The sequence below is a fragment of the Pteropus alecto genome, unplaced genomic scaffold (genome assembly GCF_000325575.1).
Source record: "Pteropus alecto unplaced genomic scaffold, ASM32557v1 scaffold104, whole genome shotgun sequence".
Classification (NCBI taxonomy): Eukaryota; Metazoa; Chordata; class Mammalia; order Chiroptera; family Pteropodidae; genus Pteropus; species Pteropus alecto.
This window is the reverse complement of record NW_006436664.1, coordinates 5,752,462-5,778,847: the sequence shown is the minus strand read 5'-3', so window position 1 is coordinate 5,778,847 and position 26,386 is coordinate 5,752,462. Positions and strand designations below refer to the sequence as shown.

At 34.1% G+C, this 26,386-nt stretch overlaps 1 protein-coding gene across 3 annotated transcripts in view; it reads right to left on the bottom strand.

Annotated features, from left to right (window-relative positions):
* Window positions 1-10,139: 10,139 nt before the first annotated feature.
* Window positions 10,140-26,386, bottom strand: part of LOC102893009 — a 33,238-nt gene continuing 16,991 nt past the window's right edge. For all 3 annotated transcript variants that reach the window (XM_015590607.2, XM_006913480.3, XM_015590609.2), the window contains 5 exons: window positions 25,579-25,700; window positions 23,788-23,898; window positions 21,558-21,664; window positions 19,377-19,467; window positions 10,140-10,468 (listed from right to left, as the gene is read on the bottom strand). In XM_015590607.2, the coding sequence (XP_015446093.1) occupies window positions 10,352-10,468; window positions 19,377-19,467; window positions 21,558-21,664; window positions 23,788-23,898; window positions 25,579-25,700 (548 nt within the window). In that variant the 3' untranslated portion in view covers window positions 10,140-10,351. The remainder of the gene's footprint in view (window positions 10,469-19,376; window positions 19,468-21,557; window positions 21,665-23,787; window positions 23,899-25,578; window positions 25,701-26,386) is intronic.

The window sequence follows — 26,386 nt, the reverse complement described above, 5'->3', positions numbered from 1 at the left end:
AGAAAATTCTGCCATTTGCGACAACATGGAGGGATCTCGAGATAATCGTACAAAGCAAAATAAGCCAGACTGAAAAAGCTGAAAATCACATGATGTCACTTATATGTGGGATATAAACCTAAAAGCAACAAATGAGCAGGACAAACAAACAGAGACTGATAGACATGGACTATAGACTAGTGGTTACCAGAGGGTAGGGGTGGAAGAGGAGGGGGTAGGTAGACTGTTAAAGGGGGTCAAATATAGGGGGATAGGGAGAAGGCGAAGTGGGTAAAGGGGATGAAATATATGGTAGCTGAAGGAAACTATTGTGAACACACAATAGAATATACAAATGTCAAATGATAATGTACACCTGAAAATTCTATGATTGTATTAACCAGTTACCCCAATAAACATACATACATACATACATACATACATACATACATACATACATACATACATACATGGGACCAGAATTAGTCTCTCATATAAAATTAATTAAAAACTGGACAAACTGTATGAAGTAATAGTTTTTGAATATCAGATAACATGTAATGTAGAACAGTGATTTTTCAGAGAATGAAACAAACATGGTGAGTTTTATGATTGCCCCTGGTTGCAGGAGATTTTCCAGGGTACAGCATAGGGAGAAGAAACTCAGATAGATCTAAACCACCTCTCTGATTTGAGGAAACAAAGTTTGAAGATCTTGGAGGCAATGGCATCAGAATTTGAGAGTGAAAACTAGAGGCGCGAGCTACACAAAAGCAGAGCTCAGAAAAGTTGCTCTTGAGTCTTCAGCTAAGTATTGATCAGTAGATCAGCATGTGAGAAAACTATGAAGGCTAGAGAAAGAATCACTAGGAAAGAATAAGCACAACAAAAGTTAGAGTCACACAGGGCTAGAAATAATTTGTGTTCCAACCAGATTGAGTGGAAAGACCTCCTAACATGTAGGGCATTGAGTAGACTCTTCAGAAGGTTATTGTCTTAGTAGTTGGGCCACATAAGCCCTAAATTAAATGTTGTTCTGGACTTGATCAACAAAGCTTAAAAGTAAGCCTTAAAAGGATCAAAATGTTTCCACATACTATAACTGTATTCCAGAACAAAGCCCTAAAATATTTAAAGGAATACAAAAAGACTCCAGCATAATGGCATCCAATAGAAAATTAGAAGGTATTTTAAAAAGCAGAAAAATATGACCTCTAATGAGGAAAAAAATAATCAATAGAACCAGTTCCAGAACTGACATAGATGATAGAATTAAATTAGTTAGGGATATTAAATCAGCTATTATAACTATATGCCATATCTTCAAAAAGGTAGAGGAAAGTGTAAGCATGATAAGAGGTATGTAAGATATAGAAAAGACTCAAATAAAACTTCTAGAGATGAAAAAAGAAGCAATGTTTAAAATGAGAAACACTTCAAATGCAATTAACAGTAGATTGGACCCTGCTGAAGAAAAGGTTAGAAAACTTGAAGATACAGCAATAGAAATTATTAAAAATGAAACAAAAAAACAAAAGAATGGGGGAAAAAATAACAAAGCATCATTGAACTGTGGAACATCATGTAACCTAACATATGTGTAGTTAAGAGTCTGAAAAGGGGAAGAGAAAGATGGAGGGATGACATAAATACTTAAAGAAATAATGACGAATTTTTTCTAAATTTGATGAAAACTATAAACTCACAGATCCAAGAAGCTCAATAAATCTCAAGTAAAAGAAACAAGAAGTTAAACACATGAATGCACATCAAAATGAAATTGTTGAGGACCAAATATTAAAAGCAGTCAGAGAAACAAGATATAAACACAGAGAAACAAAGTTAATGACAGAAGCAATGCAAACCACAATACATAGAGCAACATCCTTAAAGTACTGTAAGATAAAACCATCAACCTAGAATAATATCATACTTAAAAGTGAAAGACTAAATGCTTTTCCCCAGGATTAGAAACAAGACAAGGAGGTTTGGTCTTAAGACTTCTGTTCAACACGTATGGAAGTCATAACTATTGTAATAAGGCAAGTAAAAGAAACAAAAGGATATAGATTGGAAGGGAAGAAGTAAAACTGCTTTTTTCTGAAGTAATGAGCAAGAAATCTATTAGAACTAACAAATTGAACAAGATTGCAGAATACAGGTTATTATACAAAAATCGAGTATTTCTATATACTAAGACAAAATTAAAAATTTAAAAATATTATTCATCAAAAACATTAAAAATATGAAATACTAAGGAATAAATTTAGCAAAAGAAGTAAAAGACCCATACACTGAAAACTATAAAACATTGCTGAGAGAAATTAAAGACCTAAATAAATGAAAAGATATACCTAGTTCATGGATCAGAAGACTCAATATTGTTAAGATGTTGATCCTCTCCAAATTCATCTATAGATTCAATGCAATCCTAATGAAAATCTCAGCAGATTTTTCCTGTGGAAATTTACAAGTGGATTCTGAAATTTGTATGGAAATGCAAAGGACCTAAAATAGCCAAAACAATTTTGAAAGGAAAAAGCTGGAAGATCTATAGTGCCTTATATCAAGATTTATTGTAAAGCTATTGCAATTAAGATAGTGTGGTATGATCACAAAAATAGAGGAATAGAGTAGTAGTACAGAATAGAGTCCAGAAAGAGACACATATATATGGCTAAATAATTTTTGACAAAGGTCCTAAGGCAATTAAATGAAAGCATAATCTCAAAAAAAATGGTGTTAAATAATTGGATACCCATATGCAAAAAAGTAAATAGGTAAAATAGTTCTTTATCTTATACCACATATACACGTAAGAGCCAAAAGTATATGACAAAGTAGAAAATTTTAGTGACCTTGGGTTAGACAAAGATTTCTTAAATAGTAAGAACCACAAAAGACACAAACTATAAAAGAAAAAATTGATAAAGTAGACATCATTAAGTCTTTTGTTTTTCAAAAGGCACCATTGAGAAAATAAAAAGTCAAGCCACAGACTGGGAGAAAGTATTTGCAAAATATATATCCAATATTGTATATGTTTCAGAATATGGAAAAAATGCTTGCATTCAGAATATGGAAAAACACAACTCAATAATAAGACAAATCAATTTAAAAATGGGTAAAATATTTGAATAGAGACTCCCTCCCAAAAGATATATAGATGGCAAATAAGCACATGAAAATTTGCTCAGTCAACATCATTAGTCATTAAGGAAATGAAAATTAAAAGGAAATGAGACACTTCTACATCCCCACTGGAATGCTTCAAATGAAAAAGACTGGCCATACTAAGTATTGGTGATGATATGGAAGAAGTGGAACTTTCATGCACTGTTGTTTGCAATATAAAATGATAAATCGACTTTGGAAAGCAGTTTGTCAGTTATTTAAAAATTTAAATATAGACCTCTCATATGACCCAGCCATTCTAGTCATAGGTTTTTACTCAAGAAACATGAAAGCATATAAACACATGAAAACTTAAACATGAATGTTCATATAAGCTTTGTTTGCCAAAACTGAAAACCACCCAAAGTCCATCAATTGATAAATGGATGGAAAGTGGTAGAATATCCATACCATGGACCAATATTCATCAATAAAAAAGGAATAAACTCTTGATATATGCAACGACATGAATGAATATTAAAATCTTTATGTTAAATGAGAAAAGCTAGAGACAGAAGAGAGAAAGTACCTCATTCATGGGTAAGAAGAATCATATAATATGATCCTATTTATATAAAGTAAGCCAATCTATCACAGCAGAAATCAGATCAGTTTTGTTTGGGGCAGGGGCAAGAGAGAAATGGATGACAAAGAGATAAGAGAAAACTCTAGAGGAGATAGAAGTGTTTATCATCATGATTGTGGTAGTGGGTTCAAAGGTACATAAGTAGGTCAAAGTGTACTTATTGCACTTATTGCAGCTTGTTTGTTATATGGTGATTATACCACAATAAAGCTGAATGGTTTGTTATCGATTTTAACACTAGATATAGTACTTAGAAGAACTAGTTAGAATTCTAAATGTGTATCTTAATAGTGCTCTGTAAATTGCTTTCTTCAAATTGTTTCATCTAAAAAAATTGTTGTTCTTTTGCAGTGATCAAAGATGTATTTTATCAGTACCACCTCTTCCTTATACAAGAGTTATTCTGACCCTTCAATTTGAGTATATATATACATCTACTAGTCCCAGTACCTATGTTCAATTTCCCAGTAAACTCTTACTAAATACAGAGGAAAAAGGACAGCATACTCCATTGTTTTCGGGCATGCCGCCTCATTGGTTTTTGGGCAGCTTGCTTTTTTTTTTAGATCTTTGTCACCCATACATGTTCCAGGTCATGTTTCATGTCTACAGCCATAAATGTAAAAGTTATCCTTAGTGCTAAAAAATTTATGAAGGCTATGAAAATGCTGGACATCCATCCAGGGTCTACAGTGGACTTGCATGAGAGGAGGAATAGAAGACTGTGGTTTTCAGTGTTGTCAGAGTTATAACTTTATGCTCACATATATGTAAAATAAATGACAGTACAAAAATTATCTCATTTCTCCTAATGAACCTGAGATTAGCATAATTTTGTTGTTGTTGTTCAGTCTCAGGGAAGTTTACTAGCACAGCAAGAGAGAGCAGGAAGGAAATGCAGCTTTAGGGACTGGACCTAGCACAAAGGTCTCTTGTGTAGAAAGAGATTAGCATAATTTTTTATGCAATTATTTGCTTTCTGAAAATCAAGCATGTATTTGTCAAAGTATAGGTAGTCTTCTCACTTTACGATTTAATAATATAAACATTGTTATGCTAAATAGTTATCTGTTACAATGACAAAACCACAGATGTTGTTTATGACCTAAGGTACTTTCTTTTTCTACCTCATTTTCTTTTTTTAAAACATTTTTACGGAGATATAATTCACATACTATACAATATTTCAACCATATAAAGTGTACAATTTGATGTTTCTTAGTATATTCAGAGTTGCACAACTACAATCTAATAATTTTAGACTATTTTTATCACTCCAAAAAGAAACACCTTATCTATTAGCAGTCACTTCCCATCCTCCATCTAGCCCCTCCCAGCCCTAAGCAAACACTAATATACTTTCTGTCTCTATAGATTTGCCTACTCTGGACTTTTCATATAAATAGAATCACACGGCATATAATCTTTTGTGACCGGCTTCTTTCACTTAGATGTTTTCAAGAGTCATCCACATTGTATAATGTATCATTACTTTATTTCTTTTTATTCTGAATTTTATTTCATTTACCCATTTTATATATCCATTTATCAGTTGATGGATATTTGTTTCCTATACCCCACTTTTTGGCTGTTGTAAATAATGTATTATGAACATTTGTATACAAGTTTTTATGTTGGATGTATGTTTTCCTTTTTCTTGGGTACTATCTAGGAGTGGAATTGCTAGGTCATGTGGCAACTTGATGTTTAAGATTTTGAGGGACTGCCAAACTGTTTTCCAAAGCATCTGCACTGTTTTATATTCCTACTAGTAATGTAGGAAGGTTCCAATTTCTCAACAACGACCTAAGAAACTTTTCAAGCTTCATTTTATAACATAAATTGTGGGTCCCATGTTGCCAGAATGCAGATATATTTTAAGGAAGTTGCTTTTTCCCTCTTTGCAAAGAAGCTCCAAATATAATTTTTTTTCTCCAAGAAAATGGAGTTGGCGTAGTTAATACTAAGGTATCTTACCTTCTAATTCTAAAAGTCTAGGCTTCTTTAAATTCTTCATCTTCCAGCAGAAAGAACGGTTCTCCTTATTTGCACCTTGCAGTTTGACCTAAATAATGATGTATGTTTGGAAAGGAAAAATAAACAAAGTTAAAGTCCAAAAACTGAGTCATTGTTTTAAGTAAATCATTTATAGTCTCCTTTCTGCCTGCAAGCTGAAATCTTGGTATATTTTGTCTTCAGTTGCTTTTGAAAAGTTTGGCTATTATTTTGCAGTGTATAAACAATTTAGTAAATGGAAAAAAAAGGGAAGAGACTGAACCTGCTTTCTATATAGGTAAATTTTAATGTAAAAATAGAATCATATTATTAATTTCCATCTGGGAGAGTATATTCATAGTATTAAGCAATACCAATTATAACATTAAAGACATGTTATACCTCTTTTATTCAAAAACAACTAATTTTGAACTAGTTGTCATTTCTCCTCCTGGCTTAAGTGCCCCACAGATTTATCAGTCATAGCTGCAGCTCATACATTTGACAATAACTCAAGCAGTCTCATATTGATGAGGAATCCAAAGGGAAAATTAGGAGGCTTCTTTCCATTAGAATTTGTTGATTTTGTGGTTAATATTAGGCTATGAAATTTAAAATATGGAGGCAGTATAACAAAAAAGCATAGGCTTTGGAGTTCAGATAGAAAATAGGGTTGAATCCATTTACTAGCTGTAAAATTTTTGAGAAGTTTCTTACCTTCACTAAAACTCAGTTTACTCATCTGTTAAATGGGATTAATAGCTCCTACTTCATTGGGTTGTTGACAGAATCAACAGCTAATACATTGTGTATAAATATATGTGTCAATAAATTATAGGTGGTTTTTTTTTGTTTTTTGTTTTTTTGTTTTGGTATGAAAACCTTCGAGGGCTCAGGATTCAAATATATATCACCTTTCTGGAGTAGGAGTCTGTCTGATTTATGTCACTTTTAGGTCAGTTTGGAAGTGGTTTAATAGAGCCTGCTTAAGAAATGATTTCATAGCATGTAATCTTTTCCTGCCATTAGATTCAGTTGAAATTTTTCATACATTTTTTTTCTTCTTAGGCTACAAGATTACATTTTCATTAACCCATATTCAGTTTATTCCTAGGAGTTATCTTGAGCATATTTTTCTCTTTTTCATCTCCCTCAAAGAAAGTAAAAATTTGGGAAAATCAAGAAGTTTTAGAGAATTTAACAACCAGATGATCACTATTGTTAGCAAAGAGAAACTTGAATTTCAGTGCTCTTGGAAATGAGGATCTTTGATACAATTATGATTATTATATCTATCAATTTTCTTGGGACACTTCTTTAAGAGACTACAATCAATTCCAATTTGTATTCTATTTTATGTGTTTTTCTATATGTGTATCTCAGGGTGTTTATCATTCAGTCAATATAAATAATAATTCTGTGAAACTCACGATACAAAAATGTTAACTTATTTTACAAGTGCATAAACTGCAGCCTGAAACTGTTGAGTTGCTTAAGGCAGCTGGGCAAGTCTAGGGAAGTTAACGGCAGCCCAAGTTCTGAGGTCTGTTTCATTAATATTGTACCCGGGAAATGTGTTCCTCTTAAAAGCAGAAGTTTTTTTACAGTGCTAACATGTCCCCAGTGAAAGAAATCCTTAACTTGTCTTTTTCCCAGCTAGATTCTTACTTATTTACATGAAAAATGTTTGGAATTTTATGCTCCACCCAACCTTCTCTCTTCAACGCTAATATTGTGTGTGTGTGTGTGTGTGTGTGTGTGTGTGTGTGTGTGTGTGTGTATGAGAGAGAGAGAGAGAGAGACTCTTCACAGGTTCCTTTTCAAGCTATTGTCCTAGTATTTGCCTGTTAGCATTCTTTTTTTGACCATATATTTAGTATTTAACTATTTTTTATGCTGATAGTGTAAGATTCTATTCAGTGGATTTCTTGCTTTTATCTTTTGACTTATTAAATTTGTTGTAATGCCATATTGTTTTTATTGTATTTCTTCATAAATGTAACTTTTAAACTATTCACTTCTGGATTTATGTAATCTCCCTAAAAGTGCTGGGCCCTCCTTTATACTTCTGGTCTTCTTTCTTTTCCCTCCATCCCCAGAGTTGCCGCCTTGGTTCATTCCAGTGGGCCCTCAAGGGTGTCTGCCTTAGTAGAGGGGACAGGAGGTTGGATGAGAGGAAGAGGTGAATAACTTGGAGAAGCTCAGTGAAGTTAAGTAACTTTAAAATAACATTGACAGAAAAAAGTTCTAAAGTTCTAATAAGCAACTTTGTTTTTGTTTTCTATCAAATTTTTATCAAATTTATTAAGTATTTTATGATGTAAAGGCTAAATAATTTGGACACTTAATGTTTTTTAGTTGTTCGAGCACAAGTAATACTATATGAAAAATGGTTTTTTTGTGTGTATTTTTTTTATTTGGCTGCTGAAATATGAAAATACTCTACTACCTTCCTTCCTCTTGAGCCTTCTGAGGCATGATACATAGGCTTTAGAGGGCAGAGAAGGCAGCTGAGGCTCAGGAGTGACAAATTGCGTGAAGTATCAAACGTCCAACATCAAAAATTCTTCTAAAGAACTTAGCCTTTTTAATGATAGTAATTAGCTCTAGGCAAGTATAAAGACATTTAAAAATTAAGTTAAATAATTCCATATATAAAATATTAATACCGTTATATCCTCAATATCCTGTAGTGCTAATATTTGCTTCAGGCATTTATTTAAAAACATTAGTATATTCCTATCACATAGAATATTTTCCAATATTTTAGACTTTACTTTTTTCCATTCCATCAACTAAATGTCCATAGTTCAACATGTCTAAAATCATAAGTGACAATATTTAAACAACCGCCCATTATTTCTGTAACTTTAATCACGTTATCTATGGAAATCACTTTTAATTCTTGACCATATTCCACTAATGATAGCTGAATACTTATTTTTATTTTACAGATGAGAGGCTGAATCATTTGAAACTAGGTTTACAAATAGATTTCTCCTATTATGGTCCCGAGTGTTGCTAGTGTTATCAATTCTTCTCTCCTGTCCAGGGCATTCTAGATGAAGAGTTCTGGCATTCACCAAGGGCCAGAGCCACATATTTTTCTTTAGAGAGTCATGCTTCTGAGGAACAGTCAAATAAACACGAGGGCAACTGGGATTCCGAGTTTAGGAAATATAGCTGCTTAAGAATAGGTGTGGCATTAAGTGAAATTCAATAGCTGTTATATGCAATTATGTGCCATACTGCTAATTAACTCATCTTTTTCATGGATGATTACTATGTGTATCTTATGTAATGGTCTCACTATTTGCTAGTTAGTATTGTTTGTTGTGTTTGAAATTTAGGTGCCTAAATATAAGTTTTATAATAAATTAATGAATACATTTAATAATGTATAAAATAATCATGACTAAAGCTATAAACTATTTAGAAAGATTTTTAAATAGCCTTTTCTCCTTTTCTAGAAATCTTTCTAAACCTCAGAAAATCTGCACAGCCTCCTAGCAACATCCACCAATTTTTACTGAGATGCCAGTTGTTAGTGACTTCCCAACTCTGCTTGAGCTTCTTTTTGGGTGACTACCATGGTAAGAATGCTTAATGGGTTAGCAGGAATTAAGTAATGCCTGTGTAAATAAGAAATTATTAGAATTCTAGTATTTATTCTGATTTTCAATATTTTACCAGATCCTAAATATAAAAACTTATTAATATCAACAGTAAAGTTCTAAACCTTTTATTCTTAGCATTTTGTTTAGCTACTGACCAATACCTTCTTTCGAAAGAATTGACTGCTACTGTAAATTCTTTTTCATAAGCAGGTAGTGACAAAAAATATATCAGATAAATCCTTTCAATAGATATGTCTCCAAAACGTTCTACAATTTAAAAATGGGGGTTAGTTTAATTTTAAAAAATAATTTAAATATAACACTAAATATGAGATTAATGGAACTAGTTGTGTTCAAGTTTTAATATATCATTGTATTCTTTAAAACTTTTTTTCTTTTCCTGACTTCAAAAGAAATAGCCATTATAAAAAAATGAAAAAAAAAAATACAGAAAAGAAAATAAATCACTAGTAATTGCTCCACCTAGATATAATCTCTATTTATATTTTGGAGCCTATCTTTCTAGTTTTGCTTTTCCCTAGCAACTATAATTATTTTTTATTTTAGTTCTTGTACTAGCCTCTTCAGATAAAGTGTATAAGGAATCTCACAGAATAGAGATCTAATAATTGGTATACAATGTAACTTACCTTCCCTTCTACCCTCTCTTTTGATAGAAACTACTTCTTTTTTTGGTCATATCTGGACTTGGTATACAGAGTTAGTGACTAAAGAAAGACATATCTATATTTTTAACAGAATAAAAGAAACCATAGGAAAACCACAAATTTTCAGATAAACATTTTAATTAAATTACCACACAAATCAAACAAAGCTGTATATACACATGCAACTATTTATAAATATGTAAACATATGTACAAGGACTAGAAAGGAATATAGAGAAAAAATATGTGTTAGGGTATTGGGGTTATGTTTCTTTTTCCTTATTTTGTAATATACTCAACAAAACATTACACTAGGGTAGGATTATTTCAGTGCTAGAGAATCTTATATAAATGTATTTGTTCAAGAGCTTCTCTGTCAATATCCTTTTCTGGATACACATCGTAGTTCAGTGGTATTTCTTCAACCCAGGGAGATAACTGTATATTAATCTGGAAAAAAAGATTATAAACAAACATGAAAACTGCAGAATAATCCTATTCTCTGGAAGACATCATGACTAAGTGTCAAGCACAACATTTTTATTACAATAAGCAGGATTAAGTGCTACATGGTGCCACATGAACAATTCTTTGTTGTACTACATGGTCTGTTGAATCAAGGACTTAATTTTCTCTGATTTTGGAACTTAAAAGAATAAAGAAAATACAGAATAGAATAATTGTTTTAATGTAAATATTTTAATAATTATCATTTGGTTTAAACAATAAAAGACTAAAACAACAATGGGAATACACAGAGAACACAGAAAAACTGCTCACATATACATAGTGCTGGTACTAAGGGGTTACATGAATGGGGCTAATCACTCTTCATAACCTTCATTAGGCCCTTCCCTTCACATTGCAAACCTGAGTTATAATGACACAGAAATTCTGGAGCCACCAATGGATATATATCTGGTTAAAGAAGTTTCATTGAACAGGGCAGCAATAAAGTTATTCAAGAATTTATGTATAGGGACGCTTTCATAAATATTAATTTCCGATGGTTATCTAGACAAATTTATGTATTTAGTGTAAAAGTTGTTATTTTGGTAGGTAAAAAAAAAATCACTAGATTCTGTCAAGATGGTGGACTGGATAAAAGCTGGGTTCGTGTCCTTCCATGATCATGTTAAAACTATATCCAAATTATAAAACAAACAACTTGGAGAATCACCTGAAGTCTAGCTGATCATAACACACGTCTGAGGGTATAAAGAAAAAGCCACATCAATCTGGTAGAGGGGGTGGAGACATGAAGCAGGTTCATCCTGCACCCGCATCTGGCGGTTGAGCAGCGGGAGGGAGTGTGTGGTTATAGAAGCCCCCCTGAAGGATCAAGGGGCCCTTGTCCCACACAGGCGTTGCCCAACCCAGGTTCCAGTCCTAGGAAGAGAAGGTCCCATAAAACCTGACAGTAAAAACCAGTGAGGACTCTCGTCATCTGGGTGAGATGGAAAACACCTGAAAACCCAGACGTCCTGTTAAAGGGCCTGCAAATAGACTCACTCGCTCGTAGACACTCACTCGGGGCTCTGGTGGAGGGTCAGCAGATCAGGAGGCACGAGAGACATGGGCAAAGACTGAGATATGTGGTGCCCGGTAAAGGCTGGAGGGAAAGCCACCATTAATCCTTTGTCGGGCCCCCGTCCAGGGCAGTCTACAGGTGGGTGCCATCTTGCTTGTATTGAACCCTCCCCCAGTGAGGACGATTCTGAAGCGCATTGGCCGGGTGAGATCGCCCCACTCCACCAGGTGTCTCCCTGGGGCCCCACCCCACCCAGCCCACAGATTGCCCTAGGAGGTTTGTTGCTGGGCAGCCAGCCCCACCCCATGGCTTTCCCGGGCTGCATATTTATTGGCAGGCAGCAGTCCTCAGCTCACGTAGCCCCTACACAGCCCACACATTTCAGGGGAGACTTTTGGTGTCGAGCCACTGGTGCCAGCCTGAATTGCAATATCTTCTGGGCAGATCACGGGGGTCTGAGGGCCTGAGAAGAACAGTGGCTGACTTTGCTGCAATCTGAGGCTTTTATAGGAAGCCGCAGATTCATCACTGGCATGAAACCTGACTCTTCATTGGCCGGGTGAAATTCGTTGGCTTTACCCAGGTGACTCCGTGGGTCTCCGCCCACCCAACTCACATACCACTCAATGGCTCTTCCAGCTGCAGAGTCATATAGGCAGCTGACAGGCAGTCCCAGGCCTTTAGGTGCACTGGTCCTTTTGCTAAGCCTCCCGAGACCCAGTACTTGGGAAAACCGACCTTGGCTCACAGGGTGCTCTTTCACAATTGCCTGCAGATCCAGCATAGGTAGCAAGCATCCACAGATTGCTTTGTACCTTTTATTGGGTAGTCCCGAGCAATCAAAGGCAGAGGCTGAACTTGGCCTACACAGGAGCCCCTCGCAAAGGGCCACAGACCCAACACACCTGAAGGCTAGCGTCAGACCACAACAGAACACCACCTGACTAGTCCCACAAGCAGCACATGCAAAGGGTGGCCTCAACAGGTACAGGAGACCACGGGGATGAATCCCACTCCGTGGGGTCAGCCCCCAGTAGCAGCTCATACCTTGTGTGTGTGGCCAGTCCTCACAGCCAGTCAGCCGAGAGCCAGTTCCATCCACTGACATGCTAACAGCAATTAAGGCTTAGCTGCGACAGGGGAACACACATAACCACACTAGGAACACACTCAGAACCCCTGACGCAGGTGATCAGGAAGACTGTGCCACTGGGCCACACAGGATACCTACTACATGAGGCTACCTGGCCAAGCCTGGGTCATAACAAATCTTCCTAATACATAGAGAGGCAATGAGAATAAAACAAACAAACAAACAAACAAACAAAACATAGAGAGGCAATGAGAATGAAAACAAACAAACAAACAAAAAAAACCCAAAGAAATATGCCACAAATGAAACAACAGGAAAAAATTCCAGAAAAAAACTAAATGAAATGAAGGCAAGAAACCTCCCAGAAACAGAGTTCAGAACATTGGTTATAAGGATGCTCAGTGAACTTCAGGGGAGAATATATGATTTCAGTGAGGACTTCAATGGAGAGATAGATAGTAAGTATAAAAAAGGACAGAGAAACCGTAAAGAAGAATAGTGAGAAATGAAGATACAATAACTGAAATGAAGAATACACTAGAAGGAATTAACAGTAGATTAGATGAAGTGGAGGACCGAATCAGCAAGTTGGAAGACAAGGTAGCAGAAGACACCCAATTGGAATAGCAAAAAGAATAAAAAAAAATGAGGGAAGTTTAAAAGACCTCTGAGACAACACTGAACATACCAACATCTACATCATAAGGGTACCAGAAAAAGAGAGAAAGCAAGGAATTGAGAACCTATTTGAAGAAATGATGACAGAAAACTTCCCTAACCTGGCAAAGGAAACAGACATACAAGTCCAGGAAGTGAAAAGAGTTCAAACAAGAGGAACCCAAACAGACCCACATCAAGACGCATCATCAGTAAAATGCCAAAGGTTGGAGAAAATCCTAAAAGCAACAAGAGAAAGGCAGCCAGTTACTTAAAAGGGTACTCCCATAAGAATGTCAACTGACTTTTCAAAGAAATTTTGCAGGCCAGAAGGGATTGGCATGAAATATTCCAAGTCATGAAAAATAAGAACCTACAACTGAGACTACTCTACCGAGCAAGGCTATCAATTAAAATTGAAGGTGAGCTAAAGAGCTTCCCAGACAGGAAAAAACTAAAGGAATTCATCACCAACAAGCCAGAATTACAAGAAATGTTAAGGGGACTTCTGTACAAAGAAGGGAGAAAAAAACCCATAAATACAAATAATAAAATGGCAATAACTATGCACCTATCAATAATCACTTTAAATGTAAATGGGTTAAATGCTCCAATCAAAAGACAAAGGATAGCTGAATGATTAAGAAAACAAGATTCATACACATGTTGTCTACAAGAGATCCACCTCAGATCAAATGACACATACAGACTGAAAGTAAAGAGATGGAAAAAGATATTTCATGCAAATGGAAATGAAAAACAACCTAGGGTAGCAATACTTATATCAGACAAAATCGATTTTAAAACAAAAGCTAGAATAAGAGACAAAGCAGGGCTTTACATAGTGAAAAAAGGATCAATATAACAAAAGAACATAACCCTAGAAAAGATATATGCACCTAACATAGGAGCACCCATATACACAAAGCAATTATTGACCAATATAAAGGGAGAGACTGACAGTAATATTTTCATAGTAGGAGACTTTAACACCCCATGAATACTAATGGACAGATCTTCCAGACAGAAAATCAATAAAGATATAGCAGCCTTAAATGACATACTAAACCAGATGGATGTTAATTGATATTTTCAGTGTTTCACCCCAAAGCAGCAGAATATACATTCTTCTCAAGTGCACATGGAACATTTTCAAGGATAGACCACATGTTAGGCCACAAAACAAGAATCAATAAATTTAAGATTGAACTCATATCAAGTGTCTTCTTCGACCACAGTGATATGAAAGTAGAAATCAACTAACAAGAAAAAACCTAGAAAATACACAAACATTGAATGAGTTAATGAGATCAAGGAAGAAATCAAAAGATACCTAGAAACAAATGAAAATGAAAACACGACTCAAAATCTATGGGACATAGCAAAAGCAGTGCTAAGAGGAAAATTCATAGCAATACAGGCCTACCTAAGAAACAAGAAAAAATCTCAAACAGTCTGACCTTATACTTGAACCAGAAAAAGAACAGCAAACAAAACCCCAAGTAGGAAGAAGGAAATAATAAAGATCAGAGTAGAAATAAATGAGTCTAGAAAAATACAAAAGATCAATGAAACCAAGAGATGGTTCCTTGAAAGGATAAACAAGATTGATAAACCTCTAACCAGACTCATTCAAAAAAAAAAAGGAGGACCCAAATAAATAAAATCAGAAATGAAAGAGAAGTAACTATAGACTCCACAGAAATACAAAGGATTATAAGGAACTACGAGCAATTATATGCTAACAAACTGATAATCTAGAAGAAATGGATACATCCCTAGAAACATACAATCTCCCAAGACTGAGTCAAGAAGAAAGAGAAAATCTGAACCGAACGATTATCATCAATGAAATCAAATCAGTAATCCAAAAACTTCCAAAAAACAAAAGTCCTGGACTGGATGGCTTCACAAGTGAATTTTACTAAATATTCAAAAAAGAATTAATACCTATTCTTCTCAAACTATTCCAAAAAATTCAAGAGGAAGGAAGGCTTACTAACTCTTATTATGAATCTACCATTACCCTGATTCCGAAACCAGACAAAGACAGTACAGAAAAAGAAAACTATAGGCCAACATCTCCAAATGATGCAAAAATCCTCAACAAAATATTAGCAAACTGAATTCAGTAATATATTAAAAAATATCATATACCATGATCAAGTTGGATTTATTCCTGGGATGCAAGTTCGGTTTAATATCTGCAAATCAATTAATGTGATACACCACATTAACAAATTGAAAGATAAGAATCATATGATCATATCAATAGATGCAAAAAAAAGCATTCAACAAAATCCAGCATCTATTTATGATAAAAACTCTCAGCAAAGTGGAACTAGAAGGAATATCCCTCAACGTAATAAAGACCACATATGACAAACTTATAGCTAATATTATACTCAATGGGGAAAAGCTAAAGTGTTTTACTTACAATCAGGGACAAGACAAGGATGCCCACTTTCACCACTTCTATTCAACATAGTATTAAAAGTCCTAGCTATAGCAATTAGACAAGAAAGAGAAATAAAAGGCAACTAACTTGAAAATGAAGAATTAAAACTGTCATTATTTGGAGATGACATGATACTCTTTATAGAGAACTCTAAAGATTCCACCAAAAAACTGTTAGAACTGATCAATGAATTCAGTAAAGTAACAGGATACAAAATTAATATTCAAAAGTTGGTTGCATTTTATATACCAATGATGAACTTTCAGAAAGAGAAATTAAGAAAACAATTCCATTTACAACTACATCAAAAACAATAAAACACCTAGGAATCAAATTAACCAAAGAAGTAAAAGACCTTTTCTCAGAAAACGACAAGTCATTGAAAAGAGAAAATGAAGAAGATACAAATAAATGGAAGCATATTCTATGCTCATGGGTAGGAAGAATCAACATCATTAAAATGGTCATACTACCCAAAGCAATCTATAGATTGAATGCAATCCCTATCAAAACACCAATGGCATTTTTCAGAGAACTAGAACAAATAATCCAAAACCTTATAAGGAACCATAAGAGATCCTGAATAGCCATGGCAATCTTGAGAAAGAAGAACAAAGCTAAAAGTATCACTGTACTAATATAGTAGAGTTATACTACAAAGCTATAGTAATCAAAATTGCATGGTACTGGCATAAACACAAATGCACAGATTAGTGGAACAGAATAGAGAGCACAGAAATTAATCCATGCCTACGTGGCCATTTACTCTATGACAAAGGAGGCAAGAATATACAATGGGGTAAAGACGGTCTCTTCACAAAATGGTATTGGGAAAACTGAACAGATACATTCAAAAAAATGAAATTGGACCACCTTCTTAAACCATATATAAGAATAAACTAAAAATGGATTAAAGACTTATATGTAAGACCTCAAACCATAAAACTTCTAGAAGAATACACAGGCAGTAAACTTTCTGATATTGCTATTAGCAATTTTTTTTTCTGATATATCTCCTTGGACAAGGGAAACAAAAGAATAAATAAACAATGGAACTACATCAAACTAAAAAGTTTTTGCACGACAAAGGAAACCATCAACAAAACAAAAAGACAACCTACTGAATGAGAAGACAGTTGCCTATGATACATCTGACAAGGGGTTAATATCCAAAATTGATAAAGAACTCATATAACTCAACGACAACAACAAAAACAAACAATCCAATTAAAAAATGTGCAGAAGACCTGAATAGGTATTTCTCCAAAGAGGACATACAGATGGTCAATAGACATATGAAAATATGCTCATGGTCATTAATCATCAGAGAAATGCAAATTAAAACCACAATGAGATATTGTCTCACACTTGTCAGATTGGCTATCATCAATAAATCAAAAAACAACAAATGTTGGCGAGGATGTGGAGAAAAGGGAACCTCCGTACACTATTGGTAGGATTGCAAATTGGTACAGCCACTCTGGAAAATAGGTTAGAGGTTCCTCAAAAACTTAAAAATAGAACTACCTTTTAACCCAGCAGTTGCACTTCTGGGTATTTATCCAAAGAAAAACAAAACTGTAGTTCGTAAAGATCTCTGCACCCCTATGTTCACGGCAGCACTCTTCACAATAGCCGAGATATGGAAGCAATCTAAGTGCCCATAAAGAGACAACTAGATGTAGAAATTATGGTACATAATATAAAATGGAATACTACTCAGCTATTAAAAAAATAAAATCCTACCATTTGCAATGATATGGATGAACCTAGAGGTTATTATGCTGAGTGAAATAAGTCAGACAGAGAAAGAGAAATACCATATGATTCACTTATATGCAGAATCTAAGGAACAAAAGAAACGAACAAACTAAAACAGACTCACAGATACAGAGAACAAACTGATGGCTGCTGGATAGGAGGGATTTGGGGGGGCTGTGTGAAAAAGAGGAAGGGATAAAGAAGTACAAATTAGTAGTTAGAAAACAGTCATGGGGATTCAGAGGATAGCATAGGGTATATAGTCAATATTATTGTAAGGATTGTATATAGCACCAGATGAGTGATAGAGTAATCAGGAGGATCACTTCATGGATTGTATAAATGTCTAACTTTTTAAAATTAAAAAATATACGTATATATTAAAAAGTCAATAAATCAATAAATCTCTAAAAAATCACTGAATTATTTCAATATATAGAAATTATAAATCAGAGACCACAGTTAAAAATTTTATTTATTTTTAAATTACAGTTGACATTCAATATTACTTTATATTAGTTTCAGGTGTACAGCATAGTGGTTAGACATTTAAATAATTTACAAAGTGATCCCCCTGATTAGTTTAGTGCCCACCTGGCACTCTATGTAGTTATTACAATATTAGTGACTATATTCCTTATGCTGTACTTTAAATCCCCGTGACTATTTTGTAACTACTAATTTGTACTTCTTTATTCCTTCACATTTTTCATACAGCCCCCCAATCCTGCTCCAGTCTGGCAACTATCAGTTTGTTCTCTGTTATCTAAGTCTGTTTCTGTTTTCTTTCTTTATTTCTTTTGTTTTTTAGATTACACATATAAGTGAGATCATATGGTATTTGTCTTTCTCTGACTTATTTCATGCAGCATAATATACTCTATGTCCATACATGGTAAGAGTTCATTTTTTAGGGCCCAGTAATACTCCATTACATATATGTAATATATCTTTTTTATCCAATCACAGAGACCACATATTTTAAAAGAAATGTATTTATGAGTATGGAAAAGTATGGTAGGATCATACTACTCATGGGGTGGCAATCTCACAGGAAAGAATTAAGTGTGTGTGGGGGCAACTGGGAAGACTAACTCCTTTATGCATCTCTGGATTATTTCCCTTTTTATGGCAAACAAATTACTTTTGTAATTTAGATGACTGACATTTTTTTAAAGAAGGTATTATTGATAATTGTTTAGTTTTTTTAAAGGAAGAAATAGATAACAAACTTGGCAGTGCTTATATATAAGGAAAGCACTACTAAAATGATAATTATTAAGAAATATAACAGTATCTTTCATCTGTATCTCAAAGAGCTTTATAAATACTAACTAACCTTTATATAAGAGTCATTTATTGGGTTGAACTTTATTATTAAATTTTATGTGGAGAATCTAAGGAACAAAGATGTGGTTTGTGTTAGGTTCTAAACTGACCTAGAACAAAGATGTGGTTTGTGTTAGGTTCCAAACTCTGCGTGTGGGCTTCCAGTCTACTTATTTGATTCTGGAACTTTGAACAACTCTGTTTCTTTTGGCCTATGGGAAAAAGTTATGATGTGGGTTTTCAAAGCTTCTTACATTTAAAAGCATTTGTTAACCTAAAACTGTAACCCCACAGTTGGAAAAACTGGGTGGAGAAACAAAGGAATATGTATCAAGAATTACAATTTCAGATCTCCTGAGGCCAATTAACAAAACACAAAGCAGTTCTTAAGCCATTAAGATCTTGCTATTCTTTCTATCATCTGTTACTATATTCAGACAGAATATTTCTGGAATATTTAACAGCTACTAGAAAAAAAGCAGGAGAAAAGTTTTGACAATAAAAATGTTGGGAAATAAGCTTAACGTACCTGAAGACCTGAGAGAGACTCTTCAAGACTTGGTACTGTCACTAATAATGATCCTTGTTTCCTTACATTATGGCTGATATATTCCCAGGCTCTAAAACATATTAGAAACTTTATATGTTAGGTTTTACCAGACACTGAAAATTCTTTAAGAATGAAGATGACAAAAGAAAATGCAGCACAGGTGGTGTCTAGAAATCCAGATGGGCAAAAATGTTTGCCTGCAGGAAATAGGACTGCAGCAGCTTACTAGAAATTGGTAAATTCTTCAGCTTCTGAAGGGGTATTGGTAAAATTGTAAAGTTACAGTATTGAAGAGATTTAACAAGATGGTGATTCGGGTTACTACAAGGTATTGCGAATTAGGCCAAAACTCAATTTTAGAACTGATACAGAAGTCAAAGCTGGATCGGCAGTCAAAGTCCCTTAAATTCTTTATGAAGTGTGTTAAAATTGGTTCCATGAACTGGATTTCTACGCTGAGTCTTGAGAGTATACCCCACTCCAAGGGAGCAATAGCTAAGCAAAGCAGGGATATGCATCCCCTGCAGTGGGGCAGATGGGCAACAGTGTCATCTGTACTTATTTTAGTTATAGCAATGGTTAATAAGTTCAGTACATTCTGGAATTCATTAGGCAAAATGATACAAATGTTCTTTTTCTCGGGCTAGATCTAAAATCACATAGAAATGTTTGATAATAAATGTCACTGTGTTTGGGCTAGAGCTGTTTGTTGTTTTGATGTGGTTCCTTAAAAATGACACATTTTACAAATTAATACGAATGCCAAATGTATTGGCATGGTTAAGCGTGGCTCTCAAAATAGCACTTGCAGTTTTTTGGTAAGCTGTCATTGTAATAGTTATATTTGTTTCACTACTGAAAAAATACATTGAGGCACCTTTTAAACTAACAATTACTCTACAATCTGGGTGTTACCCTGTAATGAGATCTAACTTATAGCTGAAGCCTGAGCCTTTCCTGAGTACACATTTTCTATTATGATATATTTCTGTTTTCCCATATACTAACTCCTATAGTAGTATCATTCCACTTGTCCTTACATTTTGGCTGAGCTTTGGTTATATGATTAGCTTTTGGTTGAACTAGTTTCTTTTTAAACTATTTAAATTGTTAATTCCATAGTGACCTTAACCTAACAGAATGTGTGTGTGTGTGTGTGTGAGAGAGAGAGAGAGAGAGAGAGAGAGAGAGAGAGAGAGAGAGAGAGAGAGAGAGAGAGAGAGAGAGAGAGAGAGAGAGAGAGAGAGAGAGAGAGGGAGGGAGGGGGGGAGGGGGGGGGGGGGGTCGTGGGGAAAATGTAAAAGGGGAATGGGTGGCAGGATAAAGAAATTTAGCCAATCAGGATTCCACTCACTATTAACTGTTTATGGTTTGTAATTATATGCATTTTTATTTCTTATTTCTCTGAGGTAGAAACCTTACTGATGCACTAATCCAAACATTTGAGTAATTCCCTTTCGTATATATGGAAAGGAGCTTTCCAGCATCTAAAGTGTACATATGACTTTATGATAAATAAGAAGTCAGTAAGCCTAAATAGCCAGAAAATTGGCATCTCAGACTATAGACTATAAGAATTTTCTAATTAGAGGAACCTATAGGTCACAAAGCATTAAATTGTGGCAGAGAAGTGAGAAAAGTAATTATAGATTTGAGAACTTTTCCATTACTTGAATAGTGGAATAAACTCCAGGAATCTACAATTTATTACCTCTTAATATTTTTAAGGTGTGATAATTAACCACTATTTTGGTTAATATTCTTATATATTGTTTTATATTCATTTATAGGCATTAGTTAATTCCCATCACTTTGTGATAGCATAGCATATGACTTTTTTTTTCAAAGAAAAGAAAACGGAGGCAGAAAAGAATAAGTATAAAGGCCCACTAGGAACTACTTTATTTCATCCCTGATTGCTAAGTAAATGCTTGGGTCATGGTATCATTTTATATTCACCTAAAATTATATGTAATATTTTACACAGACAGTTTTATTTTTGTTTTATACGGAACATATTTCCTTTTTAATATAATTTCCTTGCAGTTGAGGTCATTTTTAAAAAGTTAAACATGAAAACATTTCTACTTTACTAATTCCTTTTCATACTTTGCTGAATATATTTTAACAACAGACTTCTTGACTGAATAAATAACATACCTGGCCTGTACTGCCTCATCAAGAAAATATTCGAAGACATTATTCATTATAACAACATCAGCATTTTGCAGAAGTGAACCTTGAGTACAGATGTCCGCATGAAGTACCTAAAGAAGAATGAGTTCATTTAAGAGAACAAAGATACCATATCATACAAACACTGAAGAAATATCTATTGGACCAATGATGTTGTGAGGCAGTATGAGAAGTTGAGCCTTCTTAGAATGGGAGAAAACAGTATATTTAATATTACTACCTATGGGAGATAATTAATATCTAATAAAAACCATAAACTTGTGAAAATTTGTTTTAGATAGAATTATTTATATAGTCATAATTATACTGTTTTAACTCCCAGTTCAGAGCTTTTTCCACTACAGTAGTCGCCCCCATCCGTGGTTTTGTTTTCTGAGGTTTCACTTACCATGGTCTGAATATATTAAATGGAAAATCTCTGAAATAAATAGTTCATAATAAGTTTTAAATTGCACACCATTCTGAGTAGCATGATGAAATCTCACACTGTCCTGCTCCATCCTGCCTGGATGTGAATCATCTCTTTGTCCAGCATATTTATACTGTATGCACTCTCCACACATTGGTCACTTGGTAGCCATCTTGGTTATCAGACTACTGAGGTACTGCAGTGCTTGTGTTCAAGTAACCCTTATTTGATTTAGTAATGGCCCCAAAGCACAAGAGTAGCGATGCTGGCAATTTGGATATGCCAAAGAGAAGCCATAAAACACTTCCTTTAAATGAAAAGGTGAAAGTTCTAGACTTAATAAGGAAAGGAAAAAAAACACATGCTGAGGTTGCTAAGATCTAAGGTAAGAACGAATCTTTTATGAAATTGTAAAGAATGAAAAAGAAATTCACTCTAGTTTTGCTGTCATATCTTAAACTGCAAAAGTTATGGCCACAGTGCGTGATAAGTGCTAAGTTGAAAAGGAAAAGGTATTAAATTTGTGGGTGGAAAACAGGAGCAGAAACTTGTGCCCACCGGCAGCAACATGTTGCGCCAAAAAAAGCATTGAGCCTATACGAAGACTTTAGCAAGGGATCCCCTGAAGCGAGTGACACCAAGCCATTTACTGCAGGTAAGGGATGGCACACAGATTCAGGAATAGGACTGGAGTGAAAAAATTAAAATTACCAGAGAGAGGGAGAGAGAGACAGACCACATTCACATAACTTTTAGTATAGTATATTATAACTGTTCTATTTTATTATTAGTTATTGTTGTTAATCTCTTATTGTGCCTAGTTTATAAGTTAAACTTTATCATAGGTATGTATAGGAAAAAACATAATATATATAGGGTTTGATGTAATCCACAATTTCAGGCATGTACTGGAGGTCTTGGAACATATCTCCGGCAGATAAGGGAGACTACTGTATAACTATATTGCTAGTTGTAAGAGTCATCAAATTCCGGCTCCATCATCAAGTAGTCAGTGTTCTCATAAATAAAACAGAATATCACAGATCAAATGGGACCATATAAAAATTATAAAAGTAGTTTATAAATTATAAAATGTTAATACAATATGTTAATTGACCTTGCCCTACTATTCATCTAAAATTCACTGGAATATATCATCATTCAAAAAAAGCAAATAAAACTATTTATTTAAAAGCTATATACCTCAAAACCTTAACTTGGACTGCAATCAACAAGTTTTACAGACTACAGGCAAGATAACAAGAAGAAACATTTATTTGCTCAAGAGCAAACAATTTTTATGTTAAAACAAGGAGAAAAAGTTTACTTTGTACCATTTATTTCTTTCCAAATAAAGATGTGCGGTCTTACAAATATATAGCATTTAGAACGTTGTGGGGTCTGACTTTTAAAATTATTTTTTCTTTTTTAAGTAATAAAAGTAAGTTGGCCTGGAGCCTCTGAAGCACAGCTCTGACATGTTCCTGAACACACAAAAAATAGTCAGTTAATCATTTCAAACTTTCTAAACATGTAATTTAGATAGGAAATAGGTATGTAAATAATCTACTTTCTAATAAATTGGGGAGAAAGAGAAATATGTGAGTGGAATATAATGATAATAATTGACTTTTATTAATGTTTTATATATTAAGTCAACTCAATCTGTTTCTACACAGCAGCAACCAAGAATAGATTCAAAAAGATTTTCCAACTCCAATGCAGAAGAAATTTCACTAAATTATGTTATACAGTGGATAATGAAATATATATTTAAAAGGGTACCTTTATTCTGTCAGTGAACTGGTATTTTTTAATGATCATTTCCTGCAACTGGCAAAAATCTCCATTCAATTCTACTCCATATAGTTGTAATGCTGAACTGTAAAGATAACCCTAAAATATGAAAATACATTAATATACAAATGAACTAACTTTTAATTGTGGGTTTCATTCTACTTGAAATTTAAAAAGTCGAATTTTTAAAAACAATTCAATAAAGTAAAAAGTAAAAGATAAAAAACATCTTGTAGTTTATGTAAAACTTATAACTTTAAGAACTTAAACTCTTACTGATGAAAATCTTGATTGTACTTTATTTTTTCTCAGTTATTTATTCATTTATTTTCTAACAATGATTGTAGTTTATAAATTTCTATTATTTAAAAGTAATTATGTTTTAAAAGATTGATTTCTTACTTTTCCTGATAAAACTGTGCATTCAACAAAGGTGGAAATGAGAAAAGTGATCACATATAGATTCTGTTTAATACCCTATTTCTGTAATTTCTTGGGAAGTTAAAATAGGAGAAAGGCAAGAAAGGAGTAAACCTGTGGCGAATATAATCGAAAATCATGCATAATCTGACACTAGAGGAAGGTAGCTGGAAGTGTGTCCTGTTTGGCTTAAGGAAGTCAGCCTGGCGTCAGGCAATCTGCCAAAGATAATCGACCAATTAGTTAGCAAGGATAATCAAGAATTGTTTATATATTGTTATGTATCTATTTTGGAAGGAAAGATCAAATCATATTCTGAACATCATTTTACATCAACTAAAACCTGTGTATAAACCAAATTATATTTATTGCTCATCAAGGATTTTTAGAATATATTTGACAGAGCATATGTATGTATTCAAAAATTTTTCGTTTACTAGACCAGTGAACAAAAAAGGATAATATGTTTAAATTTATTAACACTGCCACATACCTGTGTAGCCACAATTATTTCAGTTACATACTCTTCTAACAAATCAAAAAAAAAAAAGATAAGAATATGATCAATGATCATAATTTCTAATGTTCTCTAAATCAAAACCACCTGATAAACTATATTTTCTATTATGACCATTTTTCCTAATTACAGAAGAAAAGTCTTTAACACTGAAAAATAAATGAAGCATTAAAGAGTTAACTGTTTCTGTTTAGAGCAGGCAATGATGCTAGGAACTGATAGTGCCTGTTTCTGGCATGAGCTTCTCCTGCTGTTGGCCACATGTTTCAACAAGTCTGCTAATGACAACCAGAAACCACATTTCAGTTTTTTGATAAAACTATTTAAGAACATTAAAAACACTCATGATTTAAATTAAAAAAAAAAAAAAAGCCACATTGAAGTGATATTTCAGAAACAAATGTCTATATTCAAAGTTTGGATCACAGAAAATTGGAGCAAGATGTATCCTTGGATATCATTTAGTTTACTCACAGGGGAGGAACTTGAAGCCCTGAGGTGTTAAGTGACTTGCTTATGGCCATGCTCAATTTCCTAGGTCAAGTAAATTTGTCACTATTTCAGTATAGTACAGAGTTTGAAGGGCAGTACTGACTGACAAAAGAGCAAAGAGGGTTCCCTGCATCTGTTTTGTTGATATTCCTTCATCTGTGTTACAGAGATAATAAAGGAAATCAGAGAGCTGGCTTTTAAATTCCAAATTCAACATACTATTTAAACCTTAATATTGTTATTCTAATAAATAAAGCCAAACTGTCACCTTGGATGGTGGCAGGCAAAACTGTTGTTAGCAGAAGAAAGTATTTTCCAAATGATGAAAATGTCCACAAGCTGGACTTTACCCCATAAAGGACTGTGCCAAGCCTGGAGCCAACGTCAACCAAGACCTTTCCCGATAGATCAGGGAGTACGTGATGATAAATGAACTTCAACTCCATGAGAGAGAAGGAATGAGAAATAAATCCTGGAGAATCAGAACAAAGTGAACATTAAATTTTGCTTGGGTATCAATAATTCCATTCTGTATTTCTAAACCTTTCACTTATATTTACAAAGGATATCTCAAGTTTTTCTTTTCTTAACAACAAAAGCCATTCAGAGATTATTTAGAATAAATTAATGTGATAATTTTGCACTCATTAACTCCGACATATATTAGAGAAAAATAAATATGAAGTCTCTGACATTTAAAAGGACCCTAGGGAACAGCTACCCAGCTGCCTGTCCCTATCCCCGTGCCCTTCATTTCCTTCTTTTCCCTATGACTTGTTCCCTTGCATTGGTTCTAACTCCCATACCATCTGGCTTTCTCACCTTACCTCATAATCAACCACAGAAATGCCACGTATTGCTGCATTAGACTGTAAATTACCAAATGAATGGCCAGCTCTGGAGTTGTGCAATGTGGCAGCCCTGACCAACCTAAAATGTGTTCTGGAGTGCAGGAGCAGGGTGGTATGAAAGGAAGTTAAGGTACTCCATAAATTGTTCATATTTCCTTTAGCTTACGTGCTATAATTTCTAGCCTCCTAGCCCATTTTCTCACTTTATTATTTCTATAATGAAATATCCTGGAGAGATTGAGTCTGTTTTTTTCTGACATAGATGTAAGTCAAAGACTTACTATATTATATCCTATATGACATAATG